Raw genomic sequence first — 22,501 nt, 5'->3', positions numbered from 1 at the left:
ACATTTTCCTAGAAATAGAAAAGGAAACTCAAATTCCTCCCTCCCCCTCCTGTGTCTCCCCCAGGTCAGGTCACCGGGCGGGAGACCCAAGTAAGTTTGTAGGGATGCCAACTGTTGGAATGAGTGCTGCCAGGGACGCTTTCCCTTCTTGTGCACTGAATGTTCCAGTCTGTGCACTCGCGCTAATTCTGGGCCAGGCTGGCTGCTGGCACCGCCCAGGGGGCTGTGCAGACCCACAGGCTGCTGGGCCTATGGGAGAAAGCTCCCCTCCCTTCGTGGCTGGAAAGATCACTGTGTGCCTTCAGACTGTGGGGGGCAGGCAAGTGTCCTGGCCAAGTGTTCTGTCACTTACTTGTTCCAGGTCCTCTTCATTGCCTTTCCTCCTCTCCGTCAAGTTCTTGGGGGGAAGGATGAAGAGCTCTGCCGAAGTGGGGAGACCAGGGAACACGGCAACTAGGATCTGGTCTTCCGGGACGCCGGTTACCTGCAGGGACGTTCAGACCACAGAGTGGAGCCCGGGAGCAGCCGGCCTCCCCGAGTCAACCACAAGGAGCAGGGTGCACATGGGTGTAAGGCTTACGTTTGTTTTTTAAACACAGCATTTTAGGCACACATTCCAATATTCCTCTAGGCTTTCTTTCTGTTTCCCCCTTAGAAGTGCTATTATTAGTTTCACTACCTCCTTTGGCTCTTACATACATTTATCCTGAAACTCAAATACTATGATGATTTTCAAAATGTTGGTTGCTGGGAACAGTGGCTAAAGCTCCTCCCCTCTTTTCCATTTTTCTGCACTAAGAGGACTAGAGCTTCTGGCAAAAACATGGATATGCAATGCAAACAAGGAATAAGAGGCTACAAGCAAATGTGAGGAAATGCAAATAAAAAAAAAAAAAAACCAAGAAACCCTATTTCACTTACAAAAGCAGGATTTTTTTTTAAGTTAAAATCACTAATGTCAGGGAGGCTTAAGAGGCTCCCTCATTTGTTGCTGCCAGCCCTACAAATCAATTGACTTTGCTGATTTGCTTTTCAAAAGACTACTTTAAGGCCATAAAAATATTCAGACCCTTCATTTAGTAACTGTAATTTGGAGTGTTTGTCCTAAGGAAATGATCCAAAATATAGAAAAAGCCACACACAGGAAGAAAAACATTATTTGTAATAGCAAATAAATAGAGAAAAACTCGAATTTTCAAAAAAATAAGTAAATAATGGTATAATCATCGAACAGAACATTATTTTACCATTACGATGATAATTAGTACAGTCAGCCAACATGGAAAAACACTTATGATAGCTGCATTCTGATCTATTTCCTTATATTTCTTTGGTTACAACCCTATAAAAATAAAAATGTATAGGAGTAAAAAAGCAAAATAAAATACTAAAAGTTGTGTTAAGACGCTGAGATCGTGAGTGAAACTTTTTTTATTCCTGAGTGTTTAATAAAAGGATTATATTACTTTTTGATAAAAACTTAAAATTAAGTGCCTCTCTGGAGGCAAATTCCTGAAGAGAACAAAACTCTGAGCTCCCCCTACCCTGGAAAAGAGTATGGTTATTCTTTCCTATGTGTCCCCTGAAGGTCTTTTATCCAGAACACCTCCTCTTCTGCTGCCAATCCAAATAGGGTAGTTTTTGATTTGTCAGAAATACCTGCCTCCTCCAAGAAGTCTCCCCTGACTATATCCAGTGGCAGCGACCTCCTCCATGTTAGTCTCTCATGCCGACACTTCCAGACACCATGTCTACCAAGTTTCAGGGACTTAGATCATCTCACCTGTGACATGAATATATCTGGCGGGTATAAGCTTTTCCCTGAGAGGTTCTTACGAATGCTAACCCAGACGTTCCTGGGAGTCTTTGTAGTTAGCTCTCTGTTCTGATGATGTTTGCACAGAGTACAGACTCAATAAACAGTCGCTAGACTGAACAGAAGTGGAGGGGTTGTATTCCATTTGCTCAGCTCTGATTCCTATTTGGGACTAGGCTCACAGATTGGAGTTAATTCCCAGGGACGTGATAAAAGTGAGAGCACCAACTTGCAGAGAACTAACAAGCAGCAATCAGAAACCAGAAGAGTCTACCAGACACAGAGGATCCCTTGGAACTGGCCAGACATCTCGGTTTCCTGTTGGGACGCATGACCCGAAGTAGCTGAAAGTCTTGGTGCCCAAGTCTATGGGGCAAGAAGGCCTCATACTAACCAGCCAGGGGAAGCAAGTCTCCAGAGACCATTCTGGAGGGCAAAGCACAGAGGATCACCCAGTGGCTGGGCTGACCCTTTGTCCCAGGGAATAGTGGTCTCAGGGGGTATCAGTCAATTAGCAACCTTGGAGAGACTCTGGACCCATCTGTCTAGATTCACTTAATCCCATCCAAAGGGACACTTGAGGGACAGATCCTCCTGAGGTTTAAGACCCAGGCATCAACCAACATGTCTGATTATTATTATTTACTAGTATTATTATTGCAATTACCAAGTCATTTATTAAAAAGTTAGTATGTTTTTAATAAACACAATCATATAAAATACAACAGAATTGTGGATGTTACTGTGAATAGGCACACAAGATTAGGGGCATTTTCATCCTTTTCTATGAAAAATGTTTTTGTAAAAAGATTTCAGATGAAGATCATCTGGTAGACAACTCTCCATAGAAATGCTCTCTTAAATCACTCTCTTTTCTTCCTCCTCCTCTTCCTCCTCCTCCTCTTCCTTCTCCTCCCCCTCCCCCTGCTTCTTCTTCTTTCTCCTTCTTCCCCTCCCCTCTCCCCCTCCCCCTCCCCCTTCTTCTTCTTCTTCTTCTTCTTCTTCTTCTTCTTCTTCTTCTGGCTCCTTCTCCAGGTCCTTCCCTAGATTGTCCTCCTCTGCCTTGGGGAGCATTGGCATTCGTGTCTGCCCTGCATCCTAGTCACCTGGGGGGCCTAATCACCTCCACAGTCACTGCTCCACATTTCTGTCTTCAGGGGGAACATGCACTTGACCTTCAGATCCATAGTTTCAACTCCCCTTGTGCTCCAAACTCACATACAAGATCATACTATTACCGTTCCTCAAGCATGTTTCTCCTACATGGCCTAAGGGCAAGGCCATCACCCCTCTCCTCTTGGAATCAAGAAGCTTCTCTCTCCCTCTCATTCACACTATATTCTATTAGTCACCAGTTCTACTGTTCAACTCCCTAAGTGGCTTTTGAATCTTTCCTCTTCAAGATCTTGTTATCTCTGGTCTAGAGAAATATAGCACTCTTTTAACTGGTCATCTTTTGTGAAATTTATTCCCTACCTTATTCACTTCCTACCTCAGCAGCCCAACCTCTCCACTGTTACCAAAATGAGGGTCTGAATATAAATGAATCTATTCTCAGTATTTTTTGCTTAAATAAGAAAATCCAGTTCCCACTGCCTACCAGATGTATGTCAGACCCTTTTAGCTTCTGTGATGCTTCACAAGCTGCCCTAACCATTCTAGCTCAAGTCTAGTCATACTTGCCTTAGAACCTATAGACTGGCTACACTAAACTCTATCATTTCCCCAATATGCTCCACTCTTTCAATAGTCCATGGCCTGCACATACTGTTCATTCTACCTGAAAGACACCACAAACTCTGTTAACCATTATGTGCTCTTTAAAACAGAGTTCAAGTATTCCCTGCAAAGACCATCCTAATAGCTCACAAGTATTTATCAAATCACAAATAGTGTGCTAATCCTGCATTTGTCTGGGTAGAGTGAATCCTACTTTTCGTCATGCTCTTTTGTAATGCTGACCGTGCCTCTGCCATATAACTAATCATGTTAGACTTATCTCTGCATTTGAAAACCCAGGTTGTATTCATCATTATGTTCTAGTGCCTAGTTCTGAGAAAAGGGTTAACAGAACCCTTTCAAAGCTCTCTAAGGCCAGTATGACCTTGGGTTAACTCTAGAACTCTATTACCCTGAAGGTATGTTCTTTATTCTGGCTTGTAGCCTTCTGATTGTCACGTATAGCCAATGGTAGTCTTGTGAGTCCACATATGTGGTTAAGAAACCCCTTTGGTGGGCAAAGAACAAGCCTAGTGAATGATAATATCTGTATAGATTCAATGAGTGCCCCCATCCATTAGTTCATTAAAGGGGTCAAGCTCTCTTGTCTTAAAAAAATTTGGTATACAGACAGGGCCAATTCCCATCCTCAAACACTGGTTCCCATCTCTCTCTCTCTCTGTGTCTCTCCTCCACTGTCCCCACTTCTCTCCATCCTTGCTTTACCCTCCTCATTCTTGTCTCTCTTTTTACAGAGAATTCTCATATAACTGTAGAATGGTGGTTTTAACCCATGAAAATTTATTCTAGACCAGACACTCTGTTTTTTTTTTCTTTATACACTAACACGTAAGCAAAGATAAAACCAACTTACTTTAACCAGAGCTCTCTTGATGACATTGCCAATATCTTGCCTCCACTCAGGAATGTCAGGGTTGTGGTAATCCAGGTTTGGAGAGAAGGACAACAGTTGGGACTGGAAGTATTCTGCAAGGAGAGCGGGTGTGTGAATGGGGCTGAGAGAGAGGGGTGGTGGATTAGCAGATGGCATGATCACTGTGCTTTAGGGAAAGGGTCCAGTCTTCTACGTGGCCTCAACTAAAATTCCTTCTTATCAGTGTGTTTCTTGGCTTCTGAAAAGAAGGTGGAGCTTAGTGACTGGAAGTGGATTTGTGCTCCTACCAGGTAAGAGTTCCTAGCGTCTTAACTGAAATGAAAGATAAATATGAAACTCCAGAAGAAGGAGGCATTTGTTACCATTGGCGGTATCATGTAGAGCCAACGATAAAGTATTTACAACCTGTGTTTGTTTGAATGGAAACTTGTCACTTGCCCTCCCTCATTTCCTGTGATCTTCCTCCTAGAAACTGTCAGGGGATTAGATTGAAACCCTGTGTGTAGGGTGTGGGCTATGTCCAGTTTCTTGATTTGGCTGATGGATACAGAGGTCTGTTTATGTTGTGGTAAGTCATGAAACTAAACACTTATGATCTGTGTACTCTTCTGTATTAAATCTACACTTCAATAGAGGCACCTGGGTGGCTCTGTCAGTTGAGCATCTGACTCTTGATTTCAGCTCAGGTCATGATCCCAGGATCATGGGATTGAACCCTGTGTTGGGCTCTGTACTGGGTGTGAAGCCTTGGAATTCTCTCTCCCTTCCTCTGCCCTTCTCCCTGGCTCACACTTGCTCTCTCTCTCTCTCTCTCTAAAATAAAAAATTTAAAAAAATGTACACTTCAATAACAATGTTTGCTTAAAAAAAGGCTTCCAGCTGCCTGATGAGAGAGCCAGAGTATCAAATTTGCAGAGATGTAGGAAAAGGCACCCACCTGAAGTGAGGCTGAAGAAATATGGTCTGAGTCAGAGGATCACATACCTTAGTACAACCTTTTAGAAAACCCCAGGTATAGTAATAGTCTTTAGGTGCCTGGGGGAGGTTTTGTGGGATGGTACTAGAAGAAAATGTGATTAAAATAAATTCAATAGCTAGGAATGGTTCTCCAGGATTGAGAACAGCATGGTAGCCCTATTTACCACTCTTCTTTCTAGCTCTGCCTTCATATTCTCAGTCTTGTTTTTGAGCCTTTGCAGCCAAAGATGCTAGAATTTCCAACAATTGGTTATGTGTAGTTAATCTCAGTAACTTATCTATGAGTTCTGCAAGGTCAGGGGCCATGACTCCTCTTTTGAGATCACTGGTGCCCATGGCCACAAATGGTAGGTGATGCATACATGTTGTAGATACTTTAGCAGGACATCAGATCTAGATGCTTCTATGATAGTCTTTCTAGCTTGGTGTCCTTCCACTTATGATATGTCTTTGTCTAATGAGAACCCTGTCAGGATGTGATGCAGTTACTTCTAGGGGAGTAATAAGGGCTTTTCTATGCCATTCTGTGCCAGTTTCTCTTAACCTCAGTGTCTATTCAGGAACAAGGTAGAAAGTGTGTTTGGAAAACTTGTTGACCTATGTAATTTTTTCCCAGCCTGGGGAATTTCCAAAGCAGTCAGGGATTGCCATCAGGGTGAGCAGACAGGATTGGTTGAGCAGGAGGGGGCATCACTGAACAATTTTTAGGGCTTACCATGAACAGCGATATCTTTTGTGTCCTGAATAAGGGCATTTCCAGCAGCCACCTGGACAGTGATGCTGTTGGTTCCCTCCGCCAGGAAGGTGAAGGAAATGCTGCTATCCAGGGTGATGAGGGGCTAAAAGACAAGAGTAGGAATACCCATTTAGTCCTCTGTGGGATATCAGATTTTCTTCCTTTCTTATAAATCTCAGACTGTCACAAATCTGCATAGTATTTGTGTATCCCCAAGGGATCCTCACTTGAAAAAGGGAAAAAGAAAATGACTTTTCATAGCTTCCAAAAACTGTGATTATAGCCTGTATCCAGGAAGAGTACTAATATCCTTGAAATGGACTGTAACATGTAATCCTGAAAGATGAAGATAAGATTGGACACTCTGGATTTTGCACATCACTCTGGTCCTTCTCCAGGGGCCAAGTAGAAGCAACATTAGTAACATATTCCAGCTGGCTCTGGGAACAGATCATTTATTTCTCTTCTCCTCCAATATTCTGTATCAACTGCATTTTCTCCTATATGCCACTGGACTATAAGACCTTTCAGGGAGGTGATCACACTTTATTTACTTCTGTATCCCCATCCTTCTGTATCTCCATCATTGGCACACCGCCCTCATATAGTAGAATATATATGTAAGTTGGATGCATGGTCAGATCACTGGCTTTTTGTTTTATTCTGTGTTTTCCATTGCCAGGCACTCCTAGCATTTTAAGTAGGCTGGAAAACATAAACATACACATCTATGACCATTTTAGTTATTTTCTTCTTCTTTATTTTCATAACATATGGAGTTTCCCAAGGATAGAAACAGAATAATTATATTATTTTCCTGAGAATTAGGATCTTGATATAATTAGGTGCTTATCAAAGAGAAGAATGAAGATCCTGAGGTTGAAGAGTCATTATTCAGTGGTCATCTTAAGCCTGTGCCTGTCCAAGTTCCTGTTGTTTATGAGATAAGACATAACAGGAGAAGGCTGCTGTAAGGCAGCTCTTAAAGAGAGGTCACAAACACAGATGAGCAGACTCCCTCTCCTCTCTGTATGTCAGGACAACAATGGGATGGAGACCAAGAATGTAGTCAGTTGGGGATGCACAGAGCAGCTCTTTAAGGGTGTGAGTGTGGGTCAGCACTTACACAGCACACTCAGGCACACTAAACTAGACATGGCCTAGATATGTGTGTCAGAGCCCTGCAGAGGCTCAAAGATGCAGCTTTCAGGCAGTGTCTCTGCGGCAAGACTGGAATTCCTTTCTAGCTCACAATTTTCAAGTGGGCTTCTGAAACATAATTTGATTTCTTCTGCTTTAAAATTCTGGACTCAGACAGACTACCATTGCACCACAAGTATTATGCTAAGTAAAATAAGTCAGTCAGAGAATGACAAATAACATATGATTTCATTCATGTGTGGAATGTAAGAAACAAAACAAATGAGCACAGGGGGGACAAAAGAGAGAGGCATGCCAAGACACAGACTCTTAACTACAGAGAACCAATTGATGGTTTACCAGAAGGGAGGTGGTGGTGGGTTAAGTAGGTGATGGGGATTAAGGAGTGCAGTTGTTGTGATGGCAGCGAGTAACACACAGAGGTGTTGAGCCACTGTATTGTACACTTGAAAGTAATATTACACTGTATGTTACCTAACTGGAATTTAAATTAACAATTTATTTAATTGTATGCTTGAAACTAATATTTTGCTGTATGTTAGTTAACTAGAATTTAAATTAAAACTTAAAAAATAAAATAATAAAATAGAATAGAATAGAATAGAATAAAATAAAATAAAATAAAATAAAATAAAATAAAATAAAATAATAAAGTATAAAATAAAATAAAAATAAAATTCTGTAACTCCATTATTTTATGGCCAGGCAGATAGGTGGAGTTGGGCAAGATTAGAGATATTGTCCTAAGCTTGTGACACACTTTCTTTTTTGTTTGCTACATGAAAGAAGTGAGTGTAGAAATAGATACACTCTTTCCTTTAACTAAGGACAGATCCCAGAGTTCAAGTATTAAGACTCAGCAACAATATACACAAAGGTACAGCCTTCTGAATAAAACAGTGAATCAGTTGCAAGTAGGTTCTGTGATGTATGTCAACTCCCATGGGCAGATGGTTGGTGTTTAGTGTCCTGTGTTGAGAAGGAAGCTGAAGTCAAGTGGGGTTCAGTACACCAGTGTTGGCCATGACCATGGAATAACAATATGTACACCACAGAACTGCCATCTCTAGTGTAAGAAGAACAAAGATTTGAAACTCTGGCTTTATGAAATTAATGTTGTAATAAATTACCTTGGGCAAAGTTTGTCCCCATTATGGGCCTTCGTACTTTATCTGTTAAATGAAAGCTTTGGGTCAGAAGAGCTGTGAGAACTTATTCAACAATCAGAATACAGAGGATTGATGAATGGCTTTTGGCAAACTTTCTAGTCCCTACTGGTCAACCCATTCCATCTTATCTGTTAGAAGACTTTCAACTGCTTCATTACCTAGTCATATTTTTTGGACATACCCAACCGAATGGCTAAATTTTCTTTAAAAATGATAATATAAAACATTAATAAGGATGCAGAGCCACTGGAACTCTCATACATTTTTTGGTGGGCTGTGAAATGACACAACAACTTAGGAAAAAGTTTAGTTTTATAAGAAACTGCAACAATTTTTCCAAAGTAATTGTACCATTTTCTGTTTTATGACTTAGCAATTTCAGTCCTGAGAATTTAGTCAAGAGAAAATAAAACGTATGTCCACAAATAAACAAAAATGTTCATGGAAGCTTATTCATAATAGCCCCAAGATGGAAACATCCCAGGAATTCCCCAATAGGAAAATAATAAAAAAACCATAGTGTATTCACACAATGAACATAATGGAAAAAAATACTGATATATACAACAGCCTGGATAAATCCCAAACCTATAAGAAAGAAACCTTACATAAAAGAATTCATATGGATGAAGTTCTAGAACAGGCAAATCTAATCTATGATGGAAAACAAAGCAGCAGTTGGTTTTGGGGATTGGGGGTGAGTATTGACTAAGAAAGGGAATGAGAGAACTTTTTGGAGTGATGGTAATACTATGTATTTCGACAGGAGTCTGGGTTACATGTGAATGTGTTTCTCAAAACCTAGAAAGTGCACACTTCAGATTTGTGCATTTCATTATTGATACATTTTACACTGTCATGGGGAAGCAAATACTGCACTCTAGTTAATGACTTGCAAGCTTAAGCATCGAGGACAAAGTATATTGGTGTCTAAATGTGAAATAAGTCAAAAATTAAGATCGATTGATGGATGGACAGAACAGAAAGAGAGACAGACAGGTGATAAAACAAGCATAGTAAATGTTAATGGTAGCTACAGCCGGTGGGTATACGGATGTTCACTGTAAAATTATTTCAACTTTAGTGTATATTTGAAGTTTTCCATAATAAGATGTTGGGAGAGAAAACATGAAAGGAACAATCAATATGATTTTACTTTTCCTGATTCCATGAATGACTCTCTGATCGTGGCTATATTCTATTGTCCTCCATCTTGGTTCTCTACCCTCAGCTATCATCTTCCCACCTCTCATCACCAGGCATTTTTCTACGTTAACAGTGTTCTCTTCATGAAACGTTCACTACTTCCTTGTCATCTTCCTTAGCTGTCAGTGGTGTATTTGTGCCCCCTTCCTTTCTCTACACACTCCTGTAACCTTAGACTTGGGTAGCTGCAATCTGTCAGGCAAAGGCACCTCTTTCGAGAGTGGTGAAATTCCTCTCGTCCCTGAATATTTGATCTTCTCTCCATCTGGCTGTTTCCCTAGGAGATCCAGGGGCCAAACAAGGGTGCAGGGCTGCAGGACAAAGGGAATGCCATCTGTGGTGGGAGAGAGTGTGCTATCCTACCAGCCAGTCAGGGCTCTGAGTCACAGCAAATAGTGCTGAATGGGAACACTTGGTCCCCAGATGGTAGACCACAAGCTTCCATACTAGGGAAGAGGCAGGAGCTAATTTTGTTTTCCAAATTGCTTTTGTTTTTCATCAATTGATATGGCATCATGGCTGATTTCACCTTCCTTGCAAACCTGGAACACTCAACAGGATTCCTGAATTCTTTGTTGGCTACCGATATCTAGTGCGCAATGCTAAATTAAATCAAGTATTTTAAGGTTCATTTACTAAATCTATCAGGCAAGCAGACACATTTATTAAGCCAGACCTCTGTTAATCCCAGCAAATTGGCCTTTCAGAGCCCTACAAATCTAACAGGCAGCCGATTGACTTCTCTATCTCTGTGCCTTGTCCAAGCTGCAGTGGCAGCCCACAGTGAGACCCTTTGGAATAATACCTCATTCCTGCCTGGGTTGTGGGATACATCCCTGCCCACAGAGAATCCCTCATGTGTGACAGGTCACATATTATCCACTGAGCCCAGAAAGATATTGACAAAACTCTGAGTGACTATTTAGTTATGACATTTCCACTTGACTAATGGAACAAGGAGCTTCAGGGAAACCTTTGGATGCAGCCTATACCAGTTTCCCAGACGCTGTAAGTCAAGTTAATATTGAGCATAATAAAACCTCTACAATTTAAATATATACTTTTATAAAAGCTACCATTCCCAAATTGGAAAGACTATGCAATGACTATGCCTGCCTTACTTAAAACCTTCAGCAGATTATATAGTTAAATGTAAAATGTGTTCATCATATGAAGTTGAAAAGGTAGAATACATAATTGAGGATATACTATGATTAGACCTATGTAAAAAAAAAAACCCTAAAATATACACAAAGACCAGCAAAATAGCATCTATACAGGTGTTAGGACTAAGGAATTAATGTGAAAATTCATAGGGGAAAAAATTCACTCAAACACACAACACACACACAAACACATCAAAAGCTCATCAAAAGTATCACTGTCCATGAATCTGATTCTATCTTCTGTCATCCTATCATAAATCTGAATTTCTATGACAAAAAACAAAAAACAAAAAAACATCCATTTGTACCATTGAAAGCCACCTGTCACCTATCTTCCCTACCTTTCAGTGTCTTGTCTCTCTTTTGTCTGAATCAGTCTACACAGAATACAACCATTCCTTACTTTTCCATACAAATCTCTTTCCCTTTCTCTGCCTCAATTCTGTTTCTTCAATGCCAGGTTAAGACCAACTTCATACGTGACTCACTCCATGACCAACAAGGTGTACATCCATCACCACCTAGGCTGCTTGACTGGGCCAATAATATTACATCCCTACCACCTTCCCTTATAGTACCTATGCCTTCATACTCTCCAAAAGATCGCTTCTTAAAGATAACAAATGGAATTTACACAGATTTGTATTCCTCAAAACATCTAGCACAAAATATGGGCTCTTGAATAAGATCTATGGAGCTACTGATGCAATTTCACATCTCCTGTGATAGGTTTGTAGGTATATGAGACTATTGTTGGATTTGAGGAATGTTTATTCTCTTCTATTTACTTGTACATCACATGGGCTCGCCAATCATTGCATCTGTGTTCATCATGCCTTCTCATTTGAACTTTGATCTCCTTGAAGGTAGGGACAATGTTGTATGTGTTCCTCTATTCCTGACACCACCGAGTGAAGGGCTAGGTATAAAGGCAGGGGTGAACTGATTCTTGATTTAATTCGACCATCTGGGTATACTTGCGTAATTCACTCAGTCACAACTCTCTCTCTCTCTCTCTCTCTCTCTCTCTCTCTCTCTCTCTCACACACACACACACACACACCCATAAAACATTACTTTACAAGGTTATTAGCCTAAGTGTTTTCTCTGAAAAATGGGATAATTTTCTCCATCAGTAATGTTCTAATGATTAAATAAAATGATATGTATCAACAGCCTCCTACAAAGCTGTAGTAGAAATAAATGCCTGAAATTAGTATTAGCTCCTGGGGTGCCTGGGTGGCTCAGTCAGTTAAGTGTCCGACTTCAGCTCAGGCCATGATCTCATGGTTCATGAGTTTGAATCCCGCATCAGGCTCTGTGCTGACAGCTCAGAGCCTGGAGCATGCTTTGGATTCCGTGTCTCCCTCTTTCTCTGCCCCTCCCCTGCTCGTGCTCTCTCTCTCTCTCTCAAAAATAAACATTAAAAAAAATTAGTATTATCTCTTTTTACAGATCAGTTTGCTAGTTAATGGGAACCAAATAGCACCAAGTCAGAGCCCTCACCAAAACATTCAAAGACACTCATTAACTTGCCAGTCAAATATAATGCTCACTGGATCAATTGGGCGATGAGGCCCCCTTGATATGCTTCTGGTATGGTGCTAGCAAAAACAAAACAAAACAAAACAAAACTGAAAATATATCTCTTTCACCTGGACCAAATAACCATTCTTAGGTGGGGGAGAGAAATCTAGGAAACCAAATCAGATACACCATTGAAATGTAGATGCCGTTGATGCAAATGACAAGCACCACCCTGACTGATATTTTCAAGGGCTATTAGATATATTCTAAGTACATCTAAGTTACTAATATTAATTATTACTGGTTACTACTTGTTCACTATTAGTTACTAATAGTTACTACTATTATTACTCTGATGTTACAAAGACCAAAACTGAGGTTCAGAGAAATTGCATGATTGACTATACACATACAGCCAAGAAGAATCTGATTCTGGACTGCAACCCAGATTTATTATTTTAAAACTGCTCAATTCTGGGCATTTGTGAAGCACTTCATGCTCAAGCTTATAGGTGGAAATTCCTAACCAAAGAAGACCTCAGGTTACCACCAACCCAAACCAAAACAAAACTGTAATGCCATTCTGTAATTTAAAATTTCCCTTCTCCTAATATGTCATAATATAGATTAGCTAGATGTATATTTCAAATAATAACTCAGTGATGTCTGTGGGTTAGATATTAGTATCCTTGCTCTACAGAGAGAAAAAGCACTGATATTTAGATCGGGCGATTTGTTTAAGCAAACAAAGATAATCATTAGAGAAACAGAAACCTGACTCCCCAGTCACTTTGCCCACTTCTGTGTTTATTTACCAAAATTTAAGAAACTAGATTAAGTAACTGCATTAAGTAGATTAGATTAACTACTAGTCTAGATTAACTAGACTAGATTAAGTAACTAGTAAAAGCCTTAGAATTCAGGTCTGAGAATACTCAAAGGAAAAAAAAAACATATTCAAAGGGGAAAAATGGTGCTGTAGAGAAACACTGTGTCTCCAGCTCCTTGTGGGCTGCTGAGTAAATCACTGTGTTGACAACTGCGAAGAACTTCTCTCCTTGAGCACAGCAGCCTCAGTAAAGATCACCTGGTAAATGAACACTAACAGCAAAGAATTCCCTGGCCTGACAGCCAAAAGTTCTCAGCAGATAAAGGCACTTAAAATCCTCTGTTTCTAATTTTCTCCTCCCAAATGATTCTCTCTTTCCTCTTTCACTATATATGCCTGCTGGTGATTGAAGAAAGATTTTAGGGTCTGTAACCTCTAGAAGACAAACAGAGTGATGCAGCCAATGCATCCTGAGACTGGGGTGGTGCATGGTAGATGGGAGTTAGGAGACCTGGCTCCACAATTAACCAGATGTTTGACCTTGGGATGCTCATCTCACGCAGGGAACTTCACTTCTCTAATGTACCAAATGGGGATCTTAATAACTAACTTCTGTATCTCTTGTCCTGGTGAATAATCTTTACAGAAATGCAAAAGCATCACAACCTATATTAAGAAACTGACTTGAAAGTATACAGCATGAACAATGCAAACAGAAAAGGGTCCCTTGGGTCCATAAGTCTGTCTTTTATCAACCCATCCTAACTCCAAGTTTTTATAAAAAGCATCCATTTAGTGAGTACCTAGCATGTACTAGGGAGATACATAGCATCTTATTTAATTTTGACAACAATTAAGATGATATAGGCATTATTCTCTCCAATTTGCGCTGACTGAATTAAATTTTAGGTCAAGTGACCTCATCAAGCTCACACAGCTGGCACTGGCACTGTGACTCCAAGGTCCATGTTTTCATCACAATGTCATGCGGCCTCCCTAAAAAAGGGCAGGGTGAATCATCTCCCACTCTTACCATGCAGGGACTGAAGTTCTTTTTGGTCATCTCGAAACAAACAAAGCCATCATTGTTCATTTCTTTTTTAAAGGAATTACTACATAGAACTGAATATTTGCTTCCCCTTTCTTGAGATATCCAGCATTTCCAAGTGTGATACGATATCTTTCTTACTTTTTAAAAATGAAAGGTCTAAGATGGTTAATGCCAATCACATCAAGAATGACCAAGCAAAATGTAGACAAAATCAGGAATGGAGAAAAACATGAAGCCCTTACATTTAGAGACCCTCAGCCTAACTGCTCCCAGCTCCTATTATCCAAGTGTAGTCACTGTTGACACAAGTATCACTGTCACCAGTTGCGGGGAGTAGGGAGGCTGTGCCAAGTTCAGAGTTTAGCCCTCGTAGTCCCCTTCTTAGAGGCGTGGCAGCATCAGTCTAAAAAAGAACCTAAAGAAAACCCTGGGCTTCATAGAACATCTAGTAGGTCTTGGAGAAGGGTTCTTTACATGCATTATTTGATTTGATTTTCACATCTCTGTATTTAGAGATATAATTCACATTTCCAGATGGAATCACAGGATCTCAGAGATGCTAAGTGGCTTCCTTTACATAGCTAGTGAGTGGAGAGCCCAGGATTAAAAAAAAATAGAGCAAATGAAGTTTTAGAAATACTGATTATGGAAGTAGGTTTGTATAGCTTCTCAGAGTACTCTTTCTTCCTCAGGATTGTTTGAACTTTCCCTACTATAATAATGAATCTGGTATAGAGACGTATGTGATATTCAATTAGGTGGATTCATAGATTCAGGAAGTACTCCCTATTGCCCACATCTCTGATGTCCCCAACGTCAACATGGATGCTGGAAGATAGAAGAATTCAGCACAGATCTACTCAGACATGGATCAGAAAGGGCCGAACCTTTGTGCTATTGCCAAACCACCAGAAATAGGTGAGGGTCCCCAGTTGACTGGGCCACACAACCGCACTGATGTTGACCTCCTTATTTCTTATAGCAACAAATGGAACTCGGAGATGAACATGCTCCACGGGACCTGTGGGAACAAGGAAAACAATATGAGTGTTTATATCCTGGGAATAAACGAACTTCATCGCACTCCCAGATTCTTAATCTTAACCCCTATTACCATAAACTATAGTAAAACAAGGATCACAAACTCACAAATGTTGAGATGTGGGTGTGTGCTTGAAATAAAGCACCTTGTATAAAAGGGAACATAAATCAGACTTCAGACTTTTTGAATGACATCCGAAATACATTTACATCTGATGTGCCTAACCATGAATACTTATGAACCTCCAATCCAAGGACAAAGCCAGTTTATTAGACACTTAGCCAATAAATAGGAAGATAAACAGCAGTCTCTTTCATTTCTGACAATTAGCCTGTATTGTCATGTGGGGTCAGCGCATCATATGGAGGGCTCTTCCATTATCCTTGATTGTTAATTGGTTCCATCCTCTTCAACAATCCGCCATTATGCCCATCATCTGCAATACTCAGTGGGCGTCATTCAGACGCTGGCAAGGCCGTTTTACAAAAAGGAAAATGTGTATCTCCCTAAATCAAAGGAGAAACAAATTCCAGATTCCCAAATAATAAAAAAGCTGCTTGCAAAAAGGTGAGCAAATTTCTCTTTTTTTCCTGCAGAAAACTGATATAAGCAGCAAGTCAGAGAAAATATATGAACACATCCCACTCACAATAAATGAGGATTTTAATTTAATTCATTTCCAAAATAAAATGAGAAGAGGAAAAGCTGCTGGAAAACATTAACAGGTCAGTGTTGCACTGTGGGGTGGATATGTTATCTTTTTTAACTCTGTGGGGTTTTCCTCTCCCCCCCACTTCCACTCCTTCCTCTTTTCCTTTCCTTTTTCTTTCTTTTCCTTCCTTCCCTTTACCTCCTTTCCCTTCTTTATATCCTTGCTACTTAACCAAACCCAATTAAAGTATTCCATTATCAATTCACACTATGCTAGCACAAATATTCCTGGTTTCCATCGTGATAGTGTCAAGAATAACTAAAAGTCAAGACTGCAGTCCCCACATCTTTTTAGTTGGGGGCCTTGAGTTCTTCTCATAGGTGGGACATTTTTCAGGCCACTCAACCTTCACTATTTACATCTTGGGTTCTTTTGGAGGCAGCTCGGTTTAAAGGGAAGAAAACAGATGGCTTCTTCTCATTTCTGGTCTGGTTTAAATGTAGCTGATGATCTTTTCCTCTTTCTTACAGAGCCTTGACCTTACACAGTCCCTTACCATTACGCCGTCCCGCATCTTCCTTAGAGGAATAAGAACATGTGAATGTGATATCTGGATGTTAAAAGTACCATCCCGTTAATTCTGGGTGGGGACTATTTCTACCGCCACTATCGCTGTCTCTGTGTACCATTGCATAGAAGTCCCTCTAAGACAGCAGAAGTTCTTCTGAGTCTCACTGGGCATCGCCGGTATTGTAGGTAGATTTATGCTGAGGGAGAAGGTGTTTGGGTAAAGACAAATGCTGAAAGGAGGAGAGCAGTCAGGCCTGCCTGCCACTGTCCATGCTGTACTTTCCTAAACAGTCAACATGTGTTCGAGGACCTGCGTATCTACAGCTTGAAACTACTCATTGATTACAGCTCTCTGACCTGACCACAGACATACAACCCTCAAGGTTTCTTCCAGCAAATAGTCACTTCTAGCAAATAATTTCAACCTTGTCACTTCAGATACACATTTGGCTAAAGGTTTAACTATTTTCCTTAAAATTTTTTTTAAATGTTTATTTATTTTTGAGAGAGAGAGAGAGAGAGAGAAAGCACGAGCAGAGAAAGAGGGAGACAGAGAATCCAAAGAAGGCTCCATGCTCTGAGCTGTCAGCACAGAGTCCGACATGGGGCTCGAACTCACAAACCACAAGATCATGACCTGAGCTGAAGCTGGATGCTTAACTGACTGAACCAGGCACCCCCGAAGGTTTAACTATTTTCAATAAGAAATTCTGCTCAATTATTTTTGTATGGTTTAATTGTTGGTGAAAATACAAATACCCACAAGTTATGAGAAAGCACTGGCTACTTTTGTGACTTAATTAGTCATTTTTAGGACCTTATATGATTTACCTTTCTTTGTTGTTTGTGTTTTACTGATTCATGGGGAGGAGAATGAGACAGTGGGAAGGAGCCCCCAGCCAGCCATGTCCTAGGAGGGAGATGAGAACTCTGTGTTTACAATAACACCCCAGAGTCTTTCTCTGTGCCCAGATACAGAGCTCATTCCTCCCCTGCTGGGAAAGGGACCATTTACCCTTAAAGTCAATTCTCCTGTTATATCCCTCCCTCATAATGCAGGAAGCTTATTCCCCTGGCCAGCTCATCAGAATCCCAGGCCTTTCCACAGTTAAGTGATGATACTGCTAATGGCTTGTGGCCCTGGCACTTCTTCTCAGCTTTCTGTTACTCAAGGGCCTTGGCCCAGCTACACACTGTCAGGTACTTTGATGCCCAAAAAGATAAAAGGAGATATTCTTCTCCCTAAACTCATTGCAAACAAAGGGATACAGTTTCCATGAATTGGCACACCATCAAACATAATCACATTTTTTCCAAATTCAAGACAAGCATGTTTGGGTAAACAGAATCTCAAGGAACAACAACACATAATAGTTTTTTTTTAATGTTTATTTATTTTTGAGAGGGGGGGGGGAGAGGCTGAGAGAGAGAGGGAGACACAGAATCCAAAGCAGGCTCCGGGCTCCAAGCTGTCAGCTGTCAGCACAGAGCCCGATGCGGGGCTGAAACTCGCAAACCGTGAGATCATGACCTGAGCCGAAGTCGGATGTTTAACCGACTGAGCCACCCAGGCACCCCAACATGTAATAGCTTTGTAGGGCAAAGAACCTGAACCAGATGCTCTGGGCTTCAACCTAGGGATATACCAGTGACCAGAGAGAAGAGAGAGGAAGGATTCAGGAGGGAGCACAGCCAACTCATAAAATCCTCACTGTCAAACAGTGCTCTTTTTGATAAAAATCTAATAATTTGTGCGAGATTGGTTATTATGGGTGGCTAACAACTACTTTTGTTAGCTAATGGCCCAAGGTGAGGCCAAGAGCAGTTTCCACTATAATAACTGTCTGGTAAATGCAGCCATGATTGATTTGGAGGGAATTACGAGCATGATAAAAGTTTCAAGGAACATTTCCTCCTTCATGCACATAACCCACAGTATAAATCAGTTCCTTGCTGTTGTGATTTTTGCCACTAAGATACACTGGTCTTTGCACCCTTCGGGTAAGGTCCGCTATTGTTAGAATTAGGAATATGGGTGGGAGAGAGGAAAGTAAATTTTCCCTCTTTGTCTTCATTTTTAAATGCAGCAGAAGTGTCAGGCAGAAAGTTAGTAGGTAGTACTTAGTAATTACTATAACAGGTAACATTCATCATGTGCCAAGCTGGGTGGTTAAGTGGCATTTTGCATACTGTGCAGAAAAATGTTAACATAGACCTGAAATTGCCATCCTTGGAAAGACTTGTGTGCAAGATTGGCTCTTGATAACATCTGGAAACTTGGCTTTGAGAGTATTTCCACTCAACAGTTAACTGCTAAGAGTGGTTCACTATGTCTAGATAGTTTATGCCAACAATATGGTTTATTCTGAGAATGTATTTTCCTTAGGGTGTCTGGAATTCTGGCATACACTAGGCAGGAGATGCTTACCTGACCAGTCCTTCCCAAAAAATCATGGGTAATGTATTTCTAAGCAGCTTCTCTGGTAAAGAGCCCTTCTCATGTGCTTCTAGAACTCCTTGCTGGAGGAATTACCCATGTTGGGTGACACCATGATAGGGGCTGACTCTTTGGAGATCATGACTGGCTTCCTCCAGATTTTGCCCTCTGGCCCTTTTCCTTTGCTCATCTTATTTTGTCACCTTTCACTGTAATAAATCACAGTCTTGAGTATGACAATATGTTGAGTCCTGTGAGTCCTTTTAGTGAATCAACAAACCCAAGGGGGTGGTCCTGGGGACCCGTGAACCATATTCATAATCCAATTTGATTCTCATAGCTTCCCTATAACCTAACTATTAAAGATGAGCAATCAGAAGTTTGTAGAGTAAGAAAGTTGATCAGTATTAGATGTTTAACAAAGGGATATAATCAGATTTCAAACAGAGGTCCCTTTGTTCTAAACCCTGACTCATGAACACCCTGCATGCCACCTACCTGGGTTTTGGATCTGGTGCTTCTGGCACAGAATGAGTATAATTGGTATAGTATGGTTATTACCACTAGGGCTATTGATGGCCCATTTCTAGCAGCACCTGCCCTCACCCACCAGAATGTAAAGTCTTCAAGACTCAGGCCATATCTGTATTGTTACTTCCGCGGTGCCTTGCTGAATGCCTTACATATATTCAGATCCAACAAACATTTGTTGAATAAATTAGTAAATAATCGGGTGTTTTATTTACATTTCCTATTTGTTACAAGAGCCATGTGAGGCAAAGTACCAGTTAGAATTAAGCCATTTTGAAATTGGAGTTCAGAAGATCCAGAGAAGAAATAATTTATCTTGTGGCCAAGTATCCTGGCATCTTTAACGATGTAACTGATCTATCATCCAGGTGTCCCCCAGTGCTCTTCCCCTATCACTGGTGGCCCTTGTGCTACCACTATGATTAAAATGCTAGATGACTAGATAGTTTACTGTTTTCCAGAAACCTTTTAAATGTAGGCAGCTTATAAAGTGGAGTTTACATCATCACTGAGGTGGAGATACTTCTTGCATTCACCTAGACTCTTTGGGGACATATAATTTTTACCATATATAGCATATTACTCCCCAAACATCATGGGGTATATAAATTAGAACCACAGAATTCCTTAGGCCCATGAGTATCACTGAGAAAGGCATAGGAAATCAATACCAGCCCCATAACATGTCTTGACCCAACATGCTAAAATCATAATATTTAAGTTTCATTTTACATGAATTAAGTCCCAGGATAACAAATACACAAAACGTATCCATTACACACAAAGTACTTTGGAATTTCAGCTGTTGTTTTGATTTGGGCCAAGCGACAGTCAATAGTAATGCAAAACGTTCCAGGTCAACAAAAACATTTTGGAGAGTCCTTAGAATTGTTTACAATAGGAGTGAACTTACAGTAACCTTGGACATAAGAATTAGGTTCTTTTGTGTGCTCAGTTCTACATTTTCAAAAATCCGTACATGTTTCTTTAACCCTTCTTTGGTTCTTCCAACAGAGATTAGAAATTTACTTTGATTCGGGCTGCCTTCACTCATAGTAGCTTGGAAGTCACCATGTGGCCGTGAACCAGGTGAGCTTCCTCTTCCTATATTCTTAGGACTCTCCAAAGCAAAGTGAAATGACTTTCACCTGAATGTGTGTCTGCATGTGCATACGTCCATCAGGATGTAGTGGGACTGAAAAGGAGGGGCCAGTTGGTAATGCTATCCCCCAAACTTTCAAGATATTTAATCTACTTCGGTGTCAGAAAACTGAAACACAGATGAGCACACATCTCAGTCTCTCCACTTGGGCCATTACAAAAGGGTGGCAGTCATACCAAAGCTAGTCTCAGCTCTGCATCCCAGAAGTCTTGACACCAGTTGTCAATTGGGAGGAACATAAGAAAGGAGAAGGCTCATGCTACTTACAAACCACGTGCAGGAAGAGAACAGCTGTGTCTGAGCCCAGGTTGTTCTCTGCATAGGCCGTCACCTGGAAGATGCCCGCACTCTTGTACACGTGCTTGATGCCATCCTCGATGGGGCTGAAGTTAGCATAGGACACTGCAATCCCATCCCCAAAGTCAAGCTGGATGTTTGTCCTTTGGAGATCACCCTGCACGGGGGGAATAGCAGTGGGCCTGGGCTCACTCACATGTCCAGTCTGAGTCCTATTGGATGCTTGGTCCTGTGCCTTCTGCATCACCCTCTTGAGGACCTAGAGACTCTCTCAGGGCTGAAGCACCCTGCACACAACCATCAGACTCTTATATGATATCCACTGGGCATCATGGGGAGGTCCTATGGATCTGTTGTCCCCGTAAGCCCAAGCTCAGGGCAGCCTCTGACATGGGCCCAAGGGGACAAGGTAAAGCCTCTAGGGAGTTCTAGGCACACACATGCTTTAATATTCCTCTCCTGTGTCATAAGAATAACAGCAATAGTAGTAACAGCTAACTTACAAAGTTTCTTTTCAGTTCCAAGCAATTGATCTCCTCACAACTTTCTAATGCAGAAAGTATTACTTTCCCCATTTTATAAATGGGGACAAAAATAAATAAGTAGACCAAAGACTCACAGCTAGTAGTGGAAGAGACCAATTTTGAACCAAGCCAGTCTGGTTTCAACACTAATGCTCTCAACTACAATGCTAGAACTATATATAATTATTCCTATGTTTTAATATTTATTATTATGTTCCAAGCATTATGTTTATCACCTAACACATACTCTATACCACACCTTCAAAATAACTCTGTGAGGTAGGATGATTATTCCCAGGCTACACATGGATACTACATACCAGTTAAAATTACATCCATGCTCTGCTGACCTTGGGTTTCCCTAAACCTGCCTAAGCCCCTCTTCCCTGAAGCCTTTTCCAATCATCCCAGCTCACAGATCCCTCTGCCTCTTGGAAGGCCAAGAGCCCCCTGGGAGACACCTAGAGGCATGATGCCATCAGTTCTGGTGAGGTCATCCGAACGCCCCAAGCCGATGCTCAGCTTCTTAAGAGCGGATACTGAAGCTTACCCTCCCTTGTTCTTCCTCCCACTATATTGGGTCAGCGTTTTGGATAAATGCAATTGAACCTGACCACAAAACAAGGATCCTCGATGAAAAAGAAGAATTGGATCTCTCTGTTTACAAACATAGTTGATGAAATTTTAAAAAAAGGATATACATCATTTTGGAATTATGAGCCAATCCTTCTGTCCAGTGAAGGTGCATTGATCACAGTTTCATGTTCCATCTCTTCCCCCATGGCAACCCAGATGTGAATGAAATATTGATAGGTGCTCCCTTGCCCCCTGCACAATGTTAACTACCCTTGGGTTTATGAATATAAATTGAAGTGGAAATGAACTAGAGGCAATTCAAATGGATAAGATCATGGCTCTTCACATCCATTCAGGAGAAGGTTTTTATATTGCTGGTCCTGGAAACTCCCTAGTGGAAATATGATAGTGACCTCCTCTAAATCTTAAAGTCCTTTAATTCAAGTGCCCTGTGGGC

At 41.0% G+C, this 22,501-nt stretch overlaps 1 protein-coding gene across 1 annotated transcript in view; it reads right to left on the bottom strand.

Annotated features, from left to right (window-relative positions):
- The window catches only part of SORCS3 (sortilin related VPS10 domain containing receptor 3), a 594,679-nt gene that overhangs the window by 11,617 nt on the left and 560,561 nt on the right, over positions 1 to 22,501 (bottom strand). Inside the window, exons 19-23 of the mRNA XM_019459374.2 lie at positions 20,915 to 21,101; positions 15,141 to 15,274; positions 6,124 to 6,247; positions 4,410 to 4,522; positions 353 to 484 (exon numbers count right to left, since the gene is read on the bottom strand). Coding sequence (XP_019314919.2) covers positions 353 to 484; positions 4,410 to 4,522; positions 6,124 to 6,247; positions 15,141 to 15,274; positions 20,915 to 21,101 — 690 coding nt within the window. The remainder of the gene's footprint in view (positions 1 to 352; positions 485 to 4,409; positions 4,523 to 6,123; positions 6,248 to 15,140; positions 15,275 to 20,914; positions 21,102 to 22,501) is intronic.

This window comes from Panthera pardus, unplaced genomic scaffold (assembly GCF_024362965.1).
Source record: "Panthera pardus isolate Hobbes unplaced genomic scaffold, ASM2436296v1 HiC_scaffold_22, whole genome shotgun sequence".
NCBI lineage: Eukaryota > Metazoa > Chordata > Mammalia > Carnivora > Felidae > Panthera > Panthera pardus.
Note: the sequence above shows the minus strand (reverse complement) of the source record. Positions and strands in the feature narration are given on the sequence as shown.